General features: G+C 44.5%; 1 protein-coding gene across 3 annotated transcripts in view; it reads right to left on the bottom strand.

The window, feature by feature from the left end:
* Positions 1-23,219, bottom strand: part of SLC18B1 (solute carrier family 18 member B1) — a 130,526-nt gene that overhangs the window by 93,614 nt on the left and 13,693 nt on the right. For all 3 annotated transcript variants that reach the window (XM_073671265.1, XM_073671264.1, XM_073671263.1), the window contains 2 exons: positions 9,631-9,791; positions 7,321-7,416 (listed from right to left, as the gene is read on the bottom strand). In XM_073671265.1, coding sequence (XP_073527366.1) covers positions 7,321-7,416; positions 9,631-9,783 — 249 coding nt within the window. In that variant the 5' untranslated portion in view covers positions 9,784-9,791. The remainder of the gene's footprint in view (positions 1-7,320; positions 7,417-9,630; positions 9,792-23,219) is intronic.

The following is a 23,219-nucleotide window of genomic DNA, read 5'->3' on the forward strand; positions in this document are numbered from 1 at the left end:
TCTTTAAAATTTTGAAGACGGCAGTCCATTACAACAAGGTCAAGCAGCAGACATTGGTAACAACAAAGCTACAGACCGGCAGAAGGCGAAAGCGACTCTCCACTGACCGGGATGACCGTCATCTTATTCGAATGTCAATCAGTAACCGCATGATGACATCAAGCGACCTACAAAAGGAATGGCAAATGGCAGCTGGGGTGAAGTGCACGGCAAGATCAGTTCGTAACAGGCTCCTAGAGGCAGGCCTCAAGTCATGTAAATCTAGAAAAAAGCCTTTCATCAAAGAGAATCAAAGGAGAGCCAGGCTGAAGTTTGCCAAAGACCATTAGGATTGGACCATAGAGGACTGGAGTAAGGTAATCTTCTCTGAGGAGTCTAATTTTCAGCTTTGGCCAACACCTGGTCATCTAATGGTTAGACGGAGACCTGGAGAGGCATACAAGTCACAGTGTCTTGCACCCACTGTGAAATTTGGTGGAGGATTGGTGATAATCTGGGGATGCTTCAGCAAGGCTGGAATTGGGCAGGTTAATCTTTGCGAAGGACGTATGAATCAAGCCGCATACAAGTTTATCCTTGAAAAACACTTGCTTCCTTCTGCTCAAGTAATGTTCCCCAACTCTGAGGACTGTTTTCTCCAGCAGGACAATGACCCATGCCACACAGCTAGGTCAATTAATGTGTGGATGAAGGAGCACCACATCAAGACCGTGTCATGGCCAGCACAATCTCCAGACCTGAACCCCATTGAAAACCTCTGGAATGTAAACAAGAGGAAGATGGATAGTCACAAGCCATCAAACAAATAAGAACTGCTTAAATGTTTGTGCCAGGAGTGGCTTAAGGTCACCCAAGAGCAGTGTGAAAGACTAGTGGAAAGCATGCCAAGACGCATGAAAGCTGTCATTAAAAATCATGGTTATTCCACCAAATATTGATTTCTGAACTCTTCCCGAGTTAAAACATGAGTTTTGTTGTTTCTAAATGAATAAGAACTTGTTTTCTTTGCATTATTTGAGGTCTGAAAGCACTGTTTCTTTTTTATTATTTTGACGATTTCTCATTTGCTGCAAATAAATACAAAATTCTTAGCTTTGAATTTCGGAGACATGTTGTCAGTAGTTTATAGAATAAAACAGCAATGTACATTTTTCTCAAAAATATACCTATAAAGAGAAAAATCAGAGAAAATTAAAATTTTGCAGTGGTCTCTTAATTTTTGCCAGAGCTGTAGAAGCAGAGATAAACTTGTGAAAGAGGTTTAATATAATATTTGCATGTAGCTGAACAGTGGGCCCCAAGAGTCAATGTTATTTTTGTGCCCTAGCCACCTCAGTCCAACAATGTACAAATATGTGGATTTGCTAACTAATTACTTTGTGAAGAGAATGCATAGACATCTAAGCACCTACTTTCTTTGTCCAGCAAGCCACTCTAGCTACAGACCAGAAAAGGCTTGTAGTCTGCACTGCTTTGTGGGAACAGGACTATGTATGAATTGTAAGTTTTATTGTTTTTGCCAGGTATCTAAAAATGAACGTTTCTCCTTGTGGAGACTGACATGCTAAGCACGTCAAGGTGAGGAGACTTTTCAAGCCACAATGCTCACTGACGAGGGGCAATACCCCGAAACACAGTTTCTGCAAATTGAGTTCCTGGTCTTGGCTTTTATCCTAAGTCATGTGACAAGGCTCATTAAAGGGTCAATATTGACTTCTAGGATTGCAACTTCCTGTAGGTGGCACTAGAGTTCTAGTTCTGTTCCTCTCTGAAGAGACAATTTGTATTGTGTTTGCCACAAAGGGTTGACACTCTGCATGAGGTCACTAATACTTTTGTGGGCCCTTTGGGGAACATATGTGGGCGTTAATAATCTTGAAGGTTCTGCCTTGGCACAATAATTTTAGAGGGCACAAATATTTAGGGCCCAATAGGAGCACCTTCCTTAGCATAGTTATTTTGGGGAACTAATACTATTAAGCAGACCCTGCTTGGCACTTTAGTGATGCTCTAGTTAAATCAATTATTTTAGGGGACTCCATGTGGGCGACTATTGTTAGGAAAAGCTTATAGGCACTACAGGGGCACTCGGATTTGTACAATTCCATTACTTAGTGTTACTAAATATAGAGAATATCTGGTGAGTGCTATTTTTTTCTACTTCCCAAAGCTACTGTGAGGTGCGTGATCTATACAGTACATATGAAAACTCAGCCTGTATATGTTTATTATTCATTTTTACACTTGTGTTACAGCCCATGTTCAACCATCTAGAATGGTGAGGTTGGTTGGAAAATAAATCTTACTACAAACAGATCATCAAAGCAACTGTTCTATTTCACTGATCTTTCATGCTGTTATAATATCCGATTGCTTGATGTAGGCTAGCTAGAATTTATCCTTTATTGTGCAGATGCCATAACTGCTGGCAGTAATTATATGAAATATTTTTTTAATGTAAATGTTCATGGTAACAATGAAAGAGAATGAGAAAGAGTAAGGCTGGGGGTCACACGGCCGTCTATTCTCTCATGCAAATGACACTTGGCTCAATCTGTCAGAGCTTGATCCGAGTGTCATCTGAGTGTGATCTGATTCTCTCGCATGAGAAAAGTGCAGCACAGGGCAGAGAAGATGGAGAAAGTAATTTTTCCATCTCCTCCACTGCTAGCATACATGGTAATTGTGACATCTGAGTGGAGTCAGATGTATTACACACACTCAGACTTGTATGCATGCTGCGATTATTTTCTCATGCCGCATCGGCAAATAATCACTGTTCTGCACTGTCCTATAGTATAACAGTAACATATCGTGTTATACGCTCTTGTGAACCCTTAGAGAATGAGAAAGAGTTTAAGAGAGAAAATGAGAAAGAGAGAGAGAGAGAGAGAGAGAGAGAGAGAGAGAGAATGAGAAAGAGAGCGAGAATGAGAAAGAGAGCGAGAATGAGAAAGAGAGCGAGAATGAGAAAAAGAGCGAGAATGAGAAAAAGAGCGAGAATGAGAAAGAGAGCGAGAGAGAGAGAATGAGAAAGAGAGAGAGAAAGAGAGAATGGAGCAGACACAGACTGTGACAACCCAGTGCACACCGAAAGGAACAGCGACGACTGCACAGTTAATAAAAGCGGCAGAACACTTCTGAACCTATGCCAAAGCCTGGGACTTCGTATCCTCAATGGCCGCACCAAGGGAGACTCATTGGGAAGATATACCCTAAACTCCCATGTGGGCAGCAGTGTGATAGACTATGCCATCACAGATATGGACCCCACAAATATTGGCGCCCTCATAATCACCCCACAAACACACCTGTCGGACCACAACCATCTGCTTCTATACATAAAATCCACAATCGAATCACCCTCACAAAAGACCGGCCTCTTTAGCTTGCCGCCATCCTTCAAATGGTCCAAGATGTCGGCCGCAAAATATAAAGATTCCATCAATAGACCAGAGGTCAAGGAGAAGCTCCAACACTTCCATAATAATGTGTATGAGCTTAACCTAAAAGGAGTACAATTGGCGGTAAGGGACCTTAACATTCTCTATAACATGGCAGAAATGTCCGACCTGAAAAAATGCATCAGCAAGAGGCCGAGTAAACCAAATACCAACAACTGGTTTGACAAAGAATGCAAGACCATATGGAAGGCCCTAAGTATGGCTTCAAATAAAAAAAACACAGAGACCCGAACAACCCCACTCTGAGAGAAGACTACCACACCATACAACGAAATTACAAAGTCATCCTCAGAAAGAAAAAGCAAAACCACATCTCCACCAAACTCCTCCAACTCCAAGACGCCCTTGAAGACAACAAATTTTGGGAACTGTGGAATCACCTTGGATCCAACCAGAAAAGCAACAGCCTCCACATCCAGAACGGCAACATCTGGCTCCAGTACCTCAAGGACCTTTACAAAGACATCCCAAGCGAAGACCTGAACCTGACACAAAAAGAGCTTGTGAAAAAACTAACAGATATGGAGGAAAAGCTTAAAGATTTCCAAAATTCTCTGGATACACAATGACAGAAATAACAGAAAGGATCACACAGATGAAAGGTAAAAAAGCTAGCGGCCCAGATGGGATCCTCCCAGAAATGCTAAAACACAGCCCGCCAGACATCCAGGCTGCGATAACAAAACTATTCAATATCGTACTGCAGGCCGGCTACTTCCCCAAAATCTGGAACCAACGCCTCATAACCCCAATACACAAAAACGGGGACAAGTACGACCCAGCAAACTACTGGGGGATATGTGTCAGCAGCAACCTGGGAAAACTGTTCAACAGCATCCTGAACAAGAGGATCCTCACCTTCCTCACCGAGCACAACATCCTCAGCAAGAGTCAAGCAGGGTTCATGCCGACCTACCGCACCACTGACCACATCTACACCCTGCACAGCTTCATCAAGAGCCATGTCCACGATACAAAAAATGGGAAAATATACGCTTGTTTCGTGGACTTCAAAAAGGCCTTTGACTCAGTGTGGCACCCAGGACTATTCCTAAAACTACTAGGGAGCGGAATAGGAGGCAAAACATATGATGTCATCCGAAGCTCCTACACTGAGAACAGCTGCAGTGTGAGGGTCAATGGAAAGAGGACGGCCTATTTCCAACAAAGCCGAGGTGTGAGACAGGGCTGCAGCCTCAGTCCAACGCTCTTTAACATCTACATCAATGAGCTGGCGGTGGCCCTAGAGTCCTCCTCAGCACCAGGACTCACCCTCCATGACACCCAGGTGAAATTTCTGCTGTACGCTGATGACCTCGTGCTGTTATCACCAACCGAGAAAGGTCTTCAAGATCATCTGAACATGATCTTGAATATGTCAGTGCCTGCCACAGACTAAGAGGATTTGATATACCACGGACGTCTATACCCCACCCTGGACATGCCCCTATTCCCCAACTAAGAGCCTGATATGCCATGGACTTCTGTACCCCACCTTGGACTTGCCCCTACCCTCTAAAAGGATCTTGATATATCCTGGACCTCTATATGCCTCCCTACTCCCCACCCCCGCCCCCCTATTTCTTTTTTTTTTACCATTTGCTTTGGCAATGCTAATATGTACTTAGTCCTGCCAATAAAGCTCATTTGAATTGAATTGAAGAGAGAGAGAATGAGAGAGAGAATGAGAAAGAGAGAGAAAGAGAGAGAAAGAGAGAGAAAGAGAGAGAAAGAGAGAGAAAGAGAGAGAAAGAGAGAGAAAGAGAGAGAAAGAGAGAGAAAGAGAGAGAAAGAGAGAGAAAGAGAGAAAGAGAGAGAGAAAGAAAGAGAGAAAGAAAGAGAGAAAGAGAGAGAGAGAGAGAGAGAGAGAGAGAGAGAGAAAGAAAGAGAGAGAGAGAGAAAGAGAGAAAGAGAAAGAGAAAGAGAAAGAGAGAGAGAGAGAGAAAGAAAAAGAGAAAGAGTCCTCCTCAGCACCAGCACTCACCCTCCATGACACAGAGGTCAAACGTCTGCTGTATGCTGATGACCTCTGCTGTTATCACCAACTGAGAAAGGCTTCCAAGATAATCTGAAAATCCTAGAGACTACAGGGGCACTGCCAATCAACCGGAAGAAAACTAATATCATGGTGTTCCAGAAAAGAAAGCAGAAACCAGCAGGCCACCCGCCCTTCATAATAGACAACGGTCCACTTACAGAAACCAACAAGTACACCTACCTGGGCCTAGAACTCAGCCAATCAGGGAGCTTTAAGGAAGCCATACAGTTGCTGAAAGACAAGGCATGCAAAGCCTTCTATGCCATCAGAAGACATCTTTACCATCTCAAGGCACCTGTAATAGTCTGGCTAAAAATTTTTGATACCATCATTGCCCCAATCTTTCTGTACGGCAACGAAGTCTGGAGTCCAGTCTCATACCCAAACTGGTCAAAGTGGGATGCTGCACCAACAGAAATATTCCACCTAGAGTTCTGTAAACATCCCCTCCAAGTCCATCGGAGCACATCAAACAGCGCCTGCTGAGTAGAGTTGGGCACATTCCCGCTACACCTTGTGATCCAGAAGGCGCTATCATTCAAGGCTCATCTACAAAGTAGTAGTCCCAGCTCCTACCATCACAAAGCCTTGTTACACCAGGAGGCCCCAGGAGAACGAAGCCACACAACACAAAAAAACCCAAACTAGCCTAACCAAGCCACCAACCTGCATCTCCTGACAAAAGGTGAGATCCGGAAGATAGCACACAAAGGCAAAGAGGAATATCTCAGCGTCTGGAGGAACGACATTAACAAATCACAGAAACTGACGATATACCAGAACCTACAGAGGGAATACAGACTGGCCCCATATCTAGAGAAACTCGCAAACCGCAAAGAGCGACAGATCCTGAGTCGGTACAGATTGAGCGCCCACAGTCTACTCATCGAATCCGGGCGGCACCAACAGAACTACATGCCCCGAGAGCGCAGACTCAGCCAGCAGTGTCCCCAGGAGGCCGTGGAGGATGAGGACCACTTCTTGCTGAGGTGCCCCAAATACTCCACAGTGATGGACACGCACTTCATGAGACTGTCCGATCTCCTCCCAGACTTCACCTCCATGGAGGAGGAAGAGAAACTGCCTATACTACTGGGGGGAGAGAAAAGTGCAGCGGCCATAGCAGCGAAATATGTCAGTGCCTGCCACAGACTAAGAGGAGCCTGATATGTCATGGACCCAGATACACCACCCTGGATGTGTCCCTGTCCCTATACCCATCCCCCCATTATTTTACCACTTGCTTGGGCAATGCTAACATGTACTTAGTCCTGCCAATAAAGCCCATTTGATTTGATTTGAGAGAACAACAAAGAGAGAGAGAGAGAACGACAGAGAGAGAGAGAACAAGAAAGAGAGAGAGAACGACAGAGAGAGAGAGAACAAGAAAGAGAGAGAGAGAACAAGAAAGAGAGAGAGAGAACAAGAAAGAGAGAGAGAACAAGAAAGAGAGAGAGAACAAGAAAGAGAGAGAGAACAAGAAAGAGAGAGAGAACAAGAAAGAGAGAGAGAACAAGAAAGAGAGAGAACAAGAAAGAAAGAGAGAAACAAGAAAGAAAGAGAGAGAACAAGAAAGAGAGAGAGAGAACAAGAAAGAAAGAGAGAGAGAACAAGAAAGAAAGAGAGAGAGAACAAGAAAGAAAGAGAGAGAGAGAACAAGAAAGAAAGAGAGAGAGAGAGAACAAGAAAGAGAGAGAGAACAAGAACGAGAGAGATCATCTTAACTAATTGGATTTAGAAAACCCTAATGCAATAATTTCTCTGACAAAAGAATAAAAGAAATTACACATTAGGTAAAGATGAGAAAGACATACTCACATACTTCCCTAGTATCAATGAGCTTAAAAAATTAAACAATGCAAAGCACCCAAATATTAATCCAATCACTGTGTTACTAACACCTTTCTTCGTTGCCTAGAAAAAGGAGAAACAAAATAAAAGTATTGTAATGGAAAAAGTATGTTAATACATTACTTTTACTCTGTCCTCCAACATAGAACAGAGACGGTTTATTAAAATCACCGTATAGTTGCCATACAGAAGCATACAGTCTAGATCACGTGAAGTCATTATCGGACTTTACTCCTCTTTGGTCAGACCTCATCTGGAATACTGTGTACAGTTTTGGGCACCACATTTTAAAAAAGACATCGACAAACTGGAGCAAGTTCAGAGAAGAGCGACCAGAATGGTGACCGGTCTGCAAAGCATGTCCTATGAGGAACGGTTACAGGATTTGGGAATGTTTAGCTTGCAAAAAAGAAGACTGAGAGGAGACTTAATAGCGGTCTACAAATATCTCAAGGGCTGTCACATTGAAGAAGGATCATCTTTATTCTCATTTGCACAAGGAAAGACTAGAAGCAATGGGATGAAACTGAATGGGAGGAGACACAGATTAGATATTAGAAAAACTTTTTTACAGTTGTGGTGATCAATGAGTGGTACAGGCTGCCACGAGAGGTGGTGAGTTCCCCTTCAATGGACATCTTCAAACAGAGGCTGGACAGACATCTGTCTGAGATGATTTAGTGAATCCTGCTTTGAGCAGGGGGTTGGACCAGATGACCCAGGAGGTCCCCTCCAACTCTACCATTCTATGATTCTATGATTCTATGTTACAGATGCAATTTCCAGCCTGACTGCTGGTCTCCCGGCACGAGATAGCAGTTTCATAAAGGTCTATAAGGCTCTTAGTTCAGGTCAGGAGACCCGCTCTGGGGTGGGGGCAGTAACATGACAACCTTAAAATGAAACATCATAAATATTTGGTTTATTCGAGTCATTAACTAAGTATGCAATAAAGAACAGTATTAAGACCATCTTACATATTAACTTTAAAAGGACAGGGCCCTTATGGCTGAAGCAATTTATGGCTAGATATAAATCATTTTGAAATTGTTTCAAATTTGCTTGATTTCTTAGTGATTTTCATTACACTTTGTAGTGGAAAAGCTACCAGTTTTTAAAATCAGACAGGAATCCAAGCAATTAGAGATTATAAAAAAAAAAATAAAATCATTCATTCGACTGGTCTGCAACAAATTTCAAGTTGATTGATGCATTCCTATGGACAGTGGTTTCTCAGCAATACTTTGCAGTTGGATAACAAGTTTAAGTATAGCCTTAGCCTTACACACTGTACACATTATATAAAAGGAGACCATACAGCTAAGATAGCATTTGATTGACAGCTATATCTCCTGACCTTCACATGTTGGTAAATTCATGGTTTGGATGAGTCTTCATGTCCTTTCAATTGAAAGACCAAAGACACTATGATCCTTAAATCTTATTGTTGCTGGAGGGGAAGCCGGTCACATCTTCCCCTTCTCCGCACAATGAGGCTTCCTTTACGGTATAATATCTGCTTAGTGAGTAGTATTTTGGCCACACACATGTGATCCACAAATAATTCATCATTTGGCCTCTGCAACTATGTTGCTAAGTTTTTAGTAAGAATGTCAGGAAACAAAAAGATGAAGACAACTAAGTTCATAAAGTGCGGAATAATTCTGTGAAACTAGTCTGTAAATATGTGACATGCTGATTTTGTGGTGGATTTTACCCTTTACATTGAAATGGACAAAATCCTCCAGCAATATTGGCTGCGATACACATGGAACACAGATTGATAAATTTGACTCAATTTGTGCCATTTTGACTACTGATAAATCTCCACATACTGTGTGTTCTGACATAATATTAACCAGTAACTTACAGTCACAGCTAGCATCACTTGGCTTTGAACAGTTGTAAATATACTCCGCGAGAAGGCTCTGTTCACATGTCCATTTGGATAAGAAGTTTGTATGCTTCAAAAAAAAAAAAAATCTGCGTTCAAAGTTTTTTTTTTCGTTCTTAAAAACTAATAATTATCAATGGGTTCCCTCTGCTCCCATTTACATAACTGATGGAACGAATCTTAGCCCAATGTCTGTACAGAAGTGAACAGAACCTAAACTGGAATTTTTTATAATCAGGAGTTATTATATCCATTCAAGTTTTCTAAAAAACAAACCACCTCTACAATAGACATTTTATTTCATTCCTAGACTACATGAGACAAGTGTTCCTTGGCTGCCACCAACTAGAAAACATACAGATGACATTTGTATAGTACAGTACCTCCTGAGGAAAGAAGGGTCCCAGAATGGAATAACAGATCATGGAGCTGAAGTTAAGCGAGGCAGTAGAAATCAGCGTTAGGACTTGATTCCTAGACAGTTTGCGGCTACTGTTGGTGTTATTTTCCGGCATGACGTCAGTGCTCTCAGACATGTTGTTATCTAGAAATAAAACACAAAGAATTAAAGATGGGAAAACAAATCCCATAATAAATACAGGAATGAGGACAGACATTTATTAATCCCTTCAGGACCTTGGGATTTTTCATTTTTGCAGTTTAGTTTTTTTTGCTCCCCTTCTTCCCAGAGCCAAAACTTTTTTATTTTTCCATAAATATGACTGTGTGAGGGCTTGTTTTTTGCAGGATGAGTTGTACTTTTGAACAACACCATTGATTTTACCCTATTGTGTCCTGTAAAACAGGGAAAAAATTACAAGTGCGGTCAAATTGAAAAAAAAAGTGCAATTTCACAATTGTTTTTTTTTTTTTTTTTTTTAAATTTACCATGTACACTACTAGCTAAAACTGACCTGCCTTTATTATTCCCCAGGTCATTACGAGTTTGTATATACCAAACATGTATAGGTTCTTTATTATTTATTTGGTGGTAAAAAAGAAAAAAAAAAAAAAAGTCCAAAGTTTGTAAATAAAAAATAAATAAATATGGCGCCGTTTTCTGAGACCAATAGAGTCTACATTTTTTGGTATTTGGGGCCGGGCGAGGGCTTATTTTTTGCGTGCTGAGCTGACGTTTTTATTGATAACCTGTTGGGGTGGATATGATGTTTTGATCGCCTGTTATTGCAATGTTGCTGCAACCAAAAAATGTAATTCTGGAATTTTGATTATTTTTCTCATTACACCGTTTGCCGATCAGATTAACTATTTTTATATTTTGATAGATCGGGCGATTCCAAATATGTATGTTTTTTTTTTTTTTATGGGGCAAAAGGGTGGTGATTTAAACTTTTATTTTTTGAATTTTTCTAATATTTAAAAAAAAAAAAATTTTTCTACTTTTTACTTGCTTCCATAGTCTTACAGCGCAATCAAATTAAATGTCGCTGTCAGAGATTCACCAGTGGCTGTCAGGGGCACATGACAGCTGATCAAATCAGCTGTCATGTGCCGGAAAAGATGCGGGCTCAGTGCCGGAGCCCACATCCAAGGGGGATACACGACCTATGACATACCTATATTTAGCATAAAATAGCAAGAAACGGTGGAAACTATCCGAGAAGACGCGTTGGGAGGTTTTAGGTGGAAAGTAACAAATTGAAATTCATGAGACATTATCCCTAATTACAAAATTGGATTCAGAACCAAATTTTTCATTCCTGACCAACTGCCTGTCAGAATATTATATGGACACATATCGCCCGTACTGCAGCAGGAGGAATTGGTAACCATACCCATGGAAAAACATACTTGGAAACTATTTGTGGCTACACCAAGGTTTTGCTGTTTTTTTCTCTGTCGCTTCATTATTGTAACAACCATTGGATTATCAATAGATTTTGGGCTTTTTAAGATGACTGTCTCATCACGCCCTTACACAGCAGGTAGCAAACACTCAGTGGAGTGAGAGGCAAAAAAGCAGTCAGCTACATTATGAACCGGGTGAGTATCAGATCCCCCATATAGGATACTGTATATATACACAACACTGTTTGACTTGCGCTGATCATATATACATTGCTTATTGGCCAGTGGGATATCTGTATATATTAATCTCTGAGCTGATTACTACAGGTTTAATCTATTATTTATATGCACATCTCTGTTACTGTTACTGTTGTGTGCCATATGGTTCACATTTAGTGTCTGTACTTCTCCATGTCTTTTTAAGTTGTCAGGGTGTCTCCATGTTTTTAATCCTGAGGGATAACCATAGGATTTTTATAAAGTATTTACATTTGATCTGCTTACTTTCCTATGAGATTTAGGAATATAGATGTTCAGTGCTTCATTATCGTGCACCTTAGATATCATTGACACGATCAGCTATGAGAAAGACTCACACTGATAGCCAAAATATTGTTATATTAGATATAGGTCTCCTGGAAGCACTATCTCCATGATACAGTAAGACGCAGACACAGAGCTTTAGGCTGTGTTCACAAGTTGAGTTTTTGCTGCTTTTTATGCAAATTAAAAGCTGCTTTTTACAGTACAAGCAAAAGCTATAATATTTCAGAAATCTCAGGTACAGCAGGATTTGATACACATTTTTGTGATTTTCCCAAGTTCAAACCATAATGTCTCACATGAGTATGGTTATAAGGGCTCACTCACACAAGTGCAATGCGAGCAAACATCGCATTGCACTCTGACCAATGTTAGTAAATGAGATAAACTCGCAAATGAGCACTATCCTCAGCTCTAATCGGACTGAGGAAAAAAATGCAAGTCAATGGGAGCAAGAGAAAAATCGGACGGCACACGGACCATGCATGTGTCGCACAATTTTTATGCACACATCTCAAAAGGAAACCCGACATTTCATCAGCCAAACACGGTAAATTCTAAGCCTGAACCGTTAGGATAGATATCCTGTAGATATTTAATGTCACAAGTCCCCTACATATAATAAACTAGCACCCTTTACTGACTTTCATGTTTAGCCGTAGTAAACCTATTAAATAAATACTAAAAAAAATTTAAAAAACGACATGGGGTCCCCCTTATTTTTGCTATCCAGCAAAGGTAAAGCAGACAGCTGCGGGCTTATCAGGCTGGATAGGACCCTGGTTATTGGGCCCTTCCCAGCCTAATAATACAAGCCCGCAGCCTCCCAAAAATTGGCGCATCACATGAGATGCGCCAATTCTAGCGCTTTGCCGCCTCTTCCCGATTGTCACTGTACCAGGGCAATTGGGTTAAATGGCAGTTCGGGTTGGTAAGAGCTGTGATTTGTCAAAAATCATAGCTGCTATCAACCCCTGGTGTTTGCAACGAAGAGGTGTCCATCAGACAACCCCATTACTAACCCAGTATTTAAAAACAAAAAGACACTCGCACAAAAAATAGAATTAGACTTACCGGTAATTCGGTTTCTAAGACCCTCCACGACAGCACACCTGGAGGTAGCCTCCCCATCCTTATTAGGGACAGGAAAACAAGAGGTTAAATAGCCCCTCCCCACTACTATCCCCAGTGTTTTCAAACGACCACACAGTATGAATGCTCTAAATATTTTATTAACACTAAGGATTTTTCCAGCAACAAGGAAAGGGTGGGAATTACCCGTGCTGTCGTGGAGGGTCTTAGCAACCAAATTACCGGTAAGTCTAATTCTATTTTCTCCAATCCCCTCCACGACAGCACACCTGGAGTAATACCAAAGAATGAATCTTAGGGAGGGACTACAGCCTGAAGGACTTTCCTTCCAAATGCTAAATCTTTATTTGACATTACATCTAATCTATAATGTTTAGCAAAGGTAGGGACAGACGACCACGTAGCTGCCCTGCGAATCTGCTCGATGGATGCACTAGCTTTTTCAGCCCAAGAGACCGACATAGCTCTAATAGAATGAGCTTTCAAGGATTCCGGAGGAGGCAAATCTTGAACTATGAATGTTTCACAAATTGCTTTTTTAATCTACATTTTCTAGTGTATTTTTTGCAATTTTCTTCCCTTTATTGGGGCCTCCATATTGAACAAATAAGTTCTGATTAGTGTTGAGCGATACCTTCCGATATCGGGAAATATCGGATCGGATTGGATCGGACCGATACCGAAAAAGTATCGGATATCGCCGATTCCGATACCGGAAACCAATGCAAGTCAATGGGACAGAAATATCGGAATGAAAATAAACCCTTTCTTTCCTTGTAGGTTAATTCTACATGAAGGAAAACAACTAAGAATAATGTAGAATGTATTGGGGGAGGTGGGGGAGACAATAAAGGCATAGAGGTTTAGCCCAATCAAATGGAATAGCAGGAATTAATATTTTTTTTAAGACGTTCTGAGTTACGGAAATATTGACTATGTTAAGTATTTTTATATTTTGTCAGATATTTATGTTTCACTACTTCCATGCTCTTCACCTTCTTTTTTACTTCTCCCACACTTTCTCCTTCATCATCCTCAGCATCTTTTTCATCCACTTCTTCTTCACCTTCTTCATCTTCTTCTTCTTCACCTTCTTCGTATTATTCTTTTTTTTTCATTCTTCATATTCTACTTCTTCATCTTCTTCTTCTTCATCATATTCTTATTTGTGACAGGCATTCCTGTAGTTGTTATCTATAAAAGGTTGGACATTACACCTTTCGTTCTGCCCGTCACAAAAGATTTACAACAGGATTTGTCCGCGTTCAGTTTGGCCTGCAGCAGCAGGTCTTTTCCAGGGGCACCACGAGGAGGAACGGACTCACCCCCATACACTGCTTAGTCATCTTCTGCTTATAATTTAGATATTATCTTTTGCTCTGATTTTTAGTCTTATGCTTAATGTTCTTCCGCTTTTTGTTCTGCAGCTTCTTGTATTTCTGCTTCTTAGTTTTCTGTCTCTTGTTCTTCTGTATCTTGGTGCTTGTCTTCTCTTCTTTGTCCTCTTGGTCAACTTCTTCAGGGTCATCTTCTTGGTCTTCTTCGGGGTGATCTTCAGGGTCGTCGTCTTCGGGGGTCCTCGTCTTCTTCGGGTTGGTCTTCTGGGTCCTCGTCTTCGGGGTCCTCGTCTTCTTCGGGGTGGTCTTCAGAGTCCTCGTCTTCTTCGGGGTGGTCTTCAGGGTCCACGTCTTCTTCGGGGTGGTCTTCAGGGTCCTCGTCTTCAGGGTCCTCGTCAGGGAGATCCAGAGTGATTACAAAGAACCATTTCAAAAAGCTTGGACTTGAAAATGTAGCAGAAGGTACAAGAAAGCTGAGGAACTACCAAGAACCAGCTGACGGTACTGGAACCCGGATGGGTAGCAGAAGGTACAAGAGCCAATGGAACTGCCGAAGACCAGCTGACGGTACTGGAACTCGGTTACTAAGCAGGAGGTACCTGTGCCAGAAAGCACTACCAAGGACCAGCAGACGTTGGTGGAACTTGGATACCGAGAAGGAGGCACCTAATCCAAAGGCACTGCCGAGAACCAGCTGACGGTACTGGAACCCGGATGGGTAGCAGAAGGTACCCATGTAAAAAAAAATTCAAGGCCGCGAGCCGGCCGCAGTTACCAAAACCCACAGTCCTACAGGGGGTGCTTGTCCTATTGGCACTATGGAACCAGCCTTCATTGCCTGATCCCACAGCCCACATAGGAGTCACCTAAACTGCAGGCACCATAGAGTCGGCTAACCCGACCGCAACACGACAGGACAACGCATTGGAGGCAAAGTGACGTTGACACTACCCGGAAACAGCTGGCGTGCTGGAACCAGGCTGGGCAGGAGGGAGTACACGTGCCAAAGTCACTGCCGAGAACCAGCTGACGGTACTGGAACCCGGATGGGTAGTAGAAGGTACAAGAGCAAATGGAACTACCGAGGACCAGCTGACGGTACTGGAACCCGGATGGGTAGTAGAAGGTACAAGAGCCAATGGAACTGCCAAAAACCAGCTGACGGTACTGGAACTCGGTTACTAAGCAGGAGGTACCTGTGCCAGAAAGCACTACCAAGGACCAGCAGACGTTGGTGGAACTTGGATACCGAGAAGGAGGCACCTAATCCAAAGGCACTGCCGAGAACCAGCTGACGGTACTGGAACCCGGATGGGTAGCAGAAGGTACCCATGTAAAAAAAAGTTCAAGGCCGCGAGCCGGCCGCAGTTACCAAAACCCTCAGTCCTACAGGGGGTGCTTGTCCTATTGGCACTATGGAACCAGCCTTCATTGCCAGATCCCGCAGCCCACATAGGAGTCACCTAAACTGCATGCACCATAGAGTCGGCTAACCCGAACGCAACACGACAACGCATTGGAGGCAAAGTGACGTTGACACTACCCGGAAACAGCTGGCGTGCTGGAACCAGGCTGGGCAGGAGGGAGTACCCGTGCCAAAGTCACTGCCGAGAACCAGCTAACGGTACTGGAACCCGGATGAGTAGTAGAAGGTACAAGAGCAAATTGAACTACCGAGGACCAGCTGACGGTACTGGAACCCGGATGGGTAGTAGAAGGTACAAGAGCCAATGGAACTGCCGAAGACCAGCTGACGGTACTGGAACTTGGTTACTAAGCAGGAGGTACCTGTGCCAGAAAGCACTACCAAGAACCAGCAGACGTTGGTGGAACTTGGATACCGAGAAGGAGGCACCTAATCCAAAGGCACTGCCGAGAACCAGCTGACGGTACTGGAACCCGGATGGGTAGTAGAAGGTACAAGAGCAAATGGAACTACCGAGAACCAGCTGGCGGTGCAGGAACCCAGGGTTAATACTAAAAACAGAGTGGAGCCAGAGGTGTAATTGGAGCAAGTTTTAAATCAGTAGTACAGTGGATTTGGACAAAGCAGGAGAATTTGCCGGACACACAGCAGGGGAACAGCTGACGTTACTGAACCCCAATAACACTGGAGCAAGCGTTGACTGTGCAGACGGCACTTCTGAGCAGCAACTAGCGGTATTGGAGCCCAGGGTAAATACTAAAAACAGAGGAGCCAGAGGTGTATTTGGAGGAGGTTTTAAATCAGTAGTACAGTGGATGTGGACAAAGCAGGAGAAATTGCCGTCCGCAAAGCAGGGGAACAGCTGACGTTACCGAACCCCAATAACACGGCAGCAAGTGTTGACTGTGCAGACGGCACTTCCGAGCGCCAACTGGCGGTGTTGGAGCTCAGGGATAATACTGAAAACAGAGGAGCCAGAGGTGTAATTGGAGCAACTTTAAAATCTGTAGTAGTGAGAATGTGGACAGAGCAGGAGAAATTGCCGTCCGCACAGCAGGGGAACAGCTGACGTTACTGAACCCCAATGACACGGCAGCAAGTGTTGACTGTGCAGACGGCACTTCCGAGCGCCAACTGGCGGTGTTGGAGCTCAGGGATTACAGTTCAGGTGGTAGAACATGAACAGAACAGGAGACCTGGATACTTTTGCCAACAATTATTTATTCTGGAAGAGGACTGGCAAATTCATGAGAGATCCAGGCCTTGTTCATTTTGAGAAAAGTAAGCCGGTCAACGTTATCGGAGGATAATCGCATGCGACTGTCTGTTAGTACACCACCTGCGGCACTAAAGACGCGTTCCGATAATACACTAGCAGCAGGGCAAGCTAGCACCTCCAATGCATACTGACTTAGCTCTGGCCATGTAGCTAGCTTACAGACCCAAAACTTGAAGGGAGAAGAGCCGTCTGGGAGTACACTAAGAGGGCAAGACATGTAGTCTGTCACCATCTGATGGAAACGTTGCCTCCTGCTGACTGGAGCCGTCTGTGATGGTGTAGACATTTGTGGCGGCGGGGACACAAAACTTTGCCACATTTCGGCCATACTTGTCTTGCCTTGTGCTGAGGCGCTGCTTCTGCTCCCTCTTTTTGCAGAGCTTCCTCCACTGCCTCGACGCACTGAGCTGCTTTGTAAAGCACTAGCAGCACTGCTATCGGTTGGAATGGAGAACATGATGGAATGCACCAGTGCGTCTTGGTACTCCCGCATTTTACGCTCCCGGTTCAACGGTGTTATGAGGCTTTGTAAGTTGTCCCGGTAGCGAAGATCTAGGAGGGTGGACACCCAATAATCAGCCGAGTTGAGAATGTGGGCGATGCGGCGGTCGTTTCTCAGGCACTGCAGCATGAAATCAACCATGTGCTGCAAACTGCCAACTGGCCAAGAAACGCTGTCCCCTGCTTGAGGCGTGATCTCTGCTTGCTCTGCATCACCCCACCCTCGCTCTAGATACTGACTACTAGAGCATTGTGTACCTCCCTCCTCTGGACAGATGTCTTCCTCATCCATTGACTCCTCCTCACAAAGTGTCCCCTGCCTAGGCCTTTGTGAGGAACCACGTTGCGCAGCCTGTAGAGAAGCAGATGGCATTTGTGACTCCTCATCCTCCACCTCTTCCAAAACCTCGTCCCTTAGTGCTTGCAGTGTTTTTTCAAGCAGGCAGATAAGGGGGATAGTCATGCTGACTAGTGCATCATCTGCACTCGCCATCCGCGTGGAATAATCGAAGGCACGAAAAACGTGGCAAATGTCCTTCTTAGAGGCCCACTCAGTGGTGGTGAAGTGTGAACGGCGCGCACTGCGACTTGTTTGCGCCTGCTGCAGCTGGTACTCCATTACTGCTGCCTGCTGCTCACACAACCTCTCCAACATATGTAACGTTGAATTCCACCTGGTGGGTAGGTCACATATGATGCGATGTTCCGGAAGACGTAATCGGCGCTGCAGAGCTGCAATGCGTGATCTTGCATTGCTGGAACGCCGCAAGTGAGCGCACTCTATGCGGACCTTGTGAAGCAGTGCATCAAGATCCGGATAGTCCCTCAAAAAACTCTGCACGACCAAGTTGAGCACATGTGCCAGACATGGGATGTGAGTGAGGTTGCCTAGGCCCAGAGCTGCCACCAGATTTCGGCCATTGTCACACACTACCATGTCTGGCTGGAGATTCGCTGGCACAAACCACACGTCGCTCTGCTGCTTGATGGCATTCCAGAGCTCCTGCACTGTGTGGCTTCGATTCCCCAAAGAAATTAATTTTAATACGGCCTGTTGACGTTTGGCCACGGCTGTGCTCATATTGGTCACCATAACAGGTAACCGTTCACGGGTCGATGTGGAGGTAGACCGTGACGGCTCCTGCAGCGCTGATTCAGAGGAACTGGAGTATGAGGAGGAGTCAATTTGTACAGACTGGATTCCTGCAATCCTTGGAGTTGGCAGAACACGTACAGCGCCACTCTCAAGATCTGTACCCGGCTCCACAACATTTACCCAATGGGCAGTGAGGGAAAGGCATCGTCCCTGTCCATGCTTACTGGTCCACGCATCGGTGGTCAGGTGGACCTTGCTACTGACGGCGTTTTGTAGCGCATGTTTAATTTTTCCCTCCACATGATGTTGCAGGGCAGGGACGGCTTGTCTGCTGAAATAAAATCGGCTGGGCACGTTGTATTGTGGGACTGCCAATGCCATAAAGTTACGGAATGTGTCAGTCTCCACCAGCCTGAATGATAGCATTTCAAGGGCCAGTAGTTTAGCAATGCCAGCATTCAGAGCCTGTGCTCGGGGGTGGTTTGCCAAGTATAGGCGCCTTTTCTCCCATGCCTGTGCTAACGATGGCTGTAGACTGGCCTGGAAGTGTGAGGATGACTGGGAAAGTGGTGCTGTGGGTGGAATTACACTGTGTCTCTGTACAACAGTGCCAGAGATTCTTCCATGGCGATCCTGTGAGGAAGCCGAACCAGCTGTGTGTGAGCTGGAGGAAGAGGCTACAACACGAGCTGAAGAGGTGGTAGGTGGTGCTGTAGGTTGGCCTAGGTCTTCAGTGTGTTTTTGTAACTCCACCACGTGCTTGGTCCGCACATGTTTCCACATATTTGTGGTATTGAGGTTGCTGACACTTTTCCCTCTTTTCACCTTCTGATTACACAGCTTGCATTTGACAAAGCAAATGTCATCTGCAACTGTGTCAAAAAAGGACCAGGCACTGCAAGTCTTGGGAGCGCCCGCTTTGGATTTTGGAAGAGCCATGCTCCTAATGGGTGCCGAAGTGGAGGCTACAGGCAACCAAGTCAGCCCCCTCCCTCTCCCTCCTTTTTTGGGCTGTTCGGGGAATCTCTTCCTCAGAGCTGCTCCCACCACCTTCCTGTCCCTCACGCCATGATGGGTCAAGGACCTCATCATCTACACCACCCTCTTCAAACAACTGCTTCTCCTGGGTAGTCTCGACAGCACAGTACGCACCAGAAAGTGGCACCTGAGTCTCATCATCAGATGCGTACTGAGGTGTGCTGCTGACCATAGGCACTGGCCCACCCGCCTCTTCAGATTCAGAGAGACAAAACGGTTGCGCATCACTGCATACTACCTCTTCTTCAAATTCTCGAATTCTGCTTGGCTGGCCCCCTCTTTCCAAGCCAAGAGATTCAGAGAACAGAAGTAGAGATGGCTCCTGTCCAGGGCTCTCTGACTGCCTGGGCAATTTGGCAGGTGGTGAAGAGACAGATGGGTGCTCTTCAGTGCTCAGGACCTGAGAGGATCTGGAACTAATTGAAGTCGATGCTGCCATCCATCCGACAACGGCTTCAATTTGGTCCTCCCGCAGCAGTGGGGTACGGCTAGCTCCTACAAAGCTGCGCATAAAGGACTGTTCCCTGGTAAAACTGGGGGATGCTGAGTCACTGGTGCCCGCAGCAGGCACAGAATCCCCACGTCCTCTCCCTGCAGGCACAGAATCCTCACGTCCTCTCCCTGCAGAAACTCCACGCCCACGCCCACAACCACGACCACATGCCTTACTCCCTGCCTTCTTCATCTTGGTAGACTGATAAAGATAGGCAGAAAAGTACTAAGGGCTTAGTGTGCTTATTCCTGAACAGCTGCTAACAGGTATAAGAAACACTAATTTTATAAAGTGTGGACTAGACTTTAATATGAGCTAATGTGGCCTACACAACTGTAAAGTGGAGTGTTTGGTGAACTTTATTTAGGTTTTTTTTGTCACAAAAAGACACTGGATGTGCCTAAAGATGTAATAACGATAGTATCACAAACTTTTTGTAGCTATTACAATGTAGGAAGGTAACCTACAATGCAATAGATGAGGCTGCAAAAAATAGGCTAATACTAATCTGGCTGGGGCTGCAGGGCCCAATGCTGCAGAAAGGCTCCTCTAACTACTCCTATATAGTGTGTTTGGAACCAATTTAGCTGAATACGGATGGAACCACCACACTAATAGGAGATATCAGGAAAAATTATGAATTGGCAAAAAAGGACAATGTATGAGGCAGTGACACACACTGAGTGCACTATAACCAGACGTGGCTGAAGCACACACTACAGGGTGAGCTGCACTCACACACAGAGACCTTGCAGAAAGCGGTGAACAGCACAGAGAACTGTGCACTAGCACTGCAAGGCACAGCGATTTATAAAGTAGCTTGGGTAAAGCAGAATAGACCAAATAGGTAGCTAAAACTGTCCCTCAGAACAACAGCATCCTATCCCTAACTGAATTCACAGCAGAGTGAGCTCAAAATGGCGGCGGCGGCTTTTATAGTGCATCATGATATCATTTCAGCAGCCAATCACAGCCATGCCATTAGTTAAGATGCCTACATGCCTAACAGGATGTGCCCACACTTCTTAGGATCCTCATTGGCTGAATAAAATGAAAATGGCTCATTGCATTATGGGAACTTCCGATTCCGGTATACGATATTGCAAAAGTATCGGAATTAAGTATCGGAATTCCGATACCGCGAATATCGGCCGATACCCGATATTTCAGTATCGGAATGCTCAACACTAGTTCTGATCCTTCCTCCAAGTTTCAGTCTGAGTCAAGTAGTGGATTATAGTCCTTCTTACGTCCAATGCGTGGAATTCTTCTTCCTTGCTATTTGATGGATGGAATTCGTGACATGTTTTCTGCTTTTCTGCAGTGTATGGATCACCTCCACTGAGAAGCCTCTGGCTCTTAAGAGGGCGGTCTCAGAAGCCAAGCTGCTAGAGACAAATTTTGTGGGGCCGGATGGTAGCATCAACGGATCCTCCATTTTTAGACTGTTCAATGCTCCGAACCATGCGCTTTTTAGCCATATTGGAGCTATTAGAATCGTCTTGACTCTTTCCAACCTGATTTTTTTTAAGGTCCTTGGTATCAACGGAATCAGAGGAAAAGCATAAACGAGCCCGACTTCCCAAGGGTGAGCGAATGCATCTATCTCTGTTGCTGAATCCTCGGGGTCCAAGGAGAAAAAAAAAGCTTTTACTTTCGCATTTTTCTGGTTCGCAAACAAATCCACATCTGGGTATCCCCACTTTTGTACAATCATCTGAAATATCTTTGAGCTCAGACTCCACTCCCCTGGATGAATGTCTCTCCTGCTCAATAGGTCTGCCTGATAGTTGTCGGATCCCCTCAGGTGCAGAGCTGACAAAGATAGTAGATGATGCTCCACCCAGTGGAAGATCCTTTCTGAGATCATTTGCAATCTCCTGTTTTTCATACTTCCCTGATGTCTTAAGTCGGCTACAGTTGTCATATTGTCCAAGTAAACCCTGACATGTGACCCCTGAAGTAGAGAATTGGCCGCGCATAGGGTTTTCTCCATCGCTTTCAGCTCTCTTAGGTTCGAGGATTGTTCAGCAATTTCTTGTGACCAGCCTCTTTGAAAGGCCATGTGGGAGACTACTGCTCCCCATCCCCTTTTGCTTGCGTCTGTTTTGACCAATAACAAGGGACGTTGAATCCATGTTGAACCTTTCTCCAGATTTCCTGGACAGAGCCACCAACTTAAAGATGCTTTCACCCTCTCTGGCAGATGAATCCTGCTGGTAAGGGAACTTGGAGATCTGTCCCAACAGGAAAGGATCTAGTTTTGAAGGATCCTCGAATGCGCTTGAGCCAAAAGGTACCGCTTGAATAGATGAAGTCATGGGCCCGAGGACGGACATGGCGAATCTTATTGAAGCTCTGCTCCAGTTCTTCAGTGCATAAACTTTCAACCTTAACTGAATTTGTTTCTCTTTTGGCAGAAAAGAGGCATGCTGCTGAGAGTCCAAGAGAATTCCGAAGAAAGTCTTCCTGGTGGAGGGAATCAGATCTGACTTCTTATAATTTATCAGCCATCCATCCCAACGATTCCAGAAACTGGAGGGTCATCTGAAGGACTCTTTCCGCCGATGTTTCCCATGTCTTCCTTAGCAGACTGTCAACCTTCCTATCCATAGGATCCTTCAGCTGGGACGAGTCTTCAAAGGGAAGGGTCATTTTCTTCGCTACCCTTGCCACCTGCACATCCACTTTCGGAATTTCCGTCCATAGTTTAGCCGTATTTTCATCCAGAGGGAATCTATCCTTCATTTCTCCCGTAACACTAAGCCTTTTTTCAGATGACTCCCATTCATGCATTATTAGACTCCGAATGTTGTCATGCACCGGGAACACTAACTTCTTGGATTTCAGACCCCCAAACATCTTGTCCTGAACTGTGCGGGTCTTCTCCTCTTCCACCTGCATAGTGTCTCTCACCTGCAACAAAAATTCTTCCATATTTTCGGTAGAAAAGTAATATTTCTTATCCTCCTCATGATCCTCACTTAGAACCCCTTCCTCGGGTTCCTCCATGGATCCCAATTCTTCTGAATCAGAGGTATCTCTAACCGTATACTTTCTCCTTTTCGGAGGAGATGGACCCTCAGCTCTGGCTTGCAAAAAATACTGCGAGAAGGAGGCTAGGGAGGATTGTATTTCCTGCCGAACCATTCCCCTGACTTCTTCCATAAGGGAAGGCTGTTCTTCCTTCACAAGGCTGTTAGTGCATTTCTGGCATAGGGGTTTCTTATGACCTGAAGCAAGCTTTTTCCTACAAATGGCACATTTGCGAATTGTAGCATTTTCTCCCACTCTTGGTGCAGGATCCTTGTCTCCCTAAAATTAGAAAGGGGAGATTTTAAAATACAATTTGGGATCC

The sequence above is a fragment of the Phyllobates terribilis genome, unplaced genomic scaffold (genome assembly GCF_046119375.1).
Source record: "Phyllobates terribilis strain yellow unplaced genomic scaffold, ASM4611937v1 Scaffold_3__8_contigs__length_932513732, whole genome shotgun sequence".
Taxonomy (NCBI): domain Eukaryota; kingdom Metazoa; phylum Chordata; class Amphibia; order Anura; family Dendrobatidae; genus Phyllobates; species Phyllobates terribilis.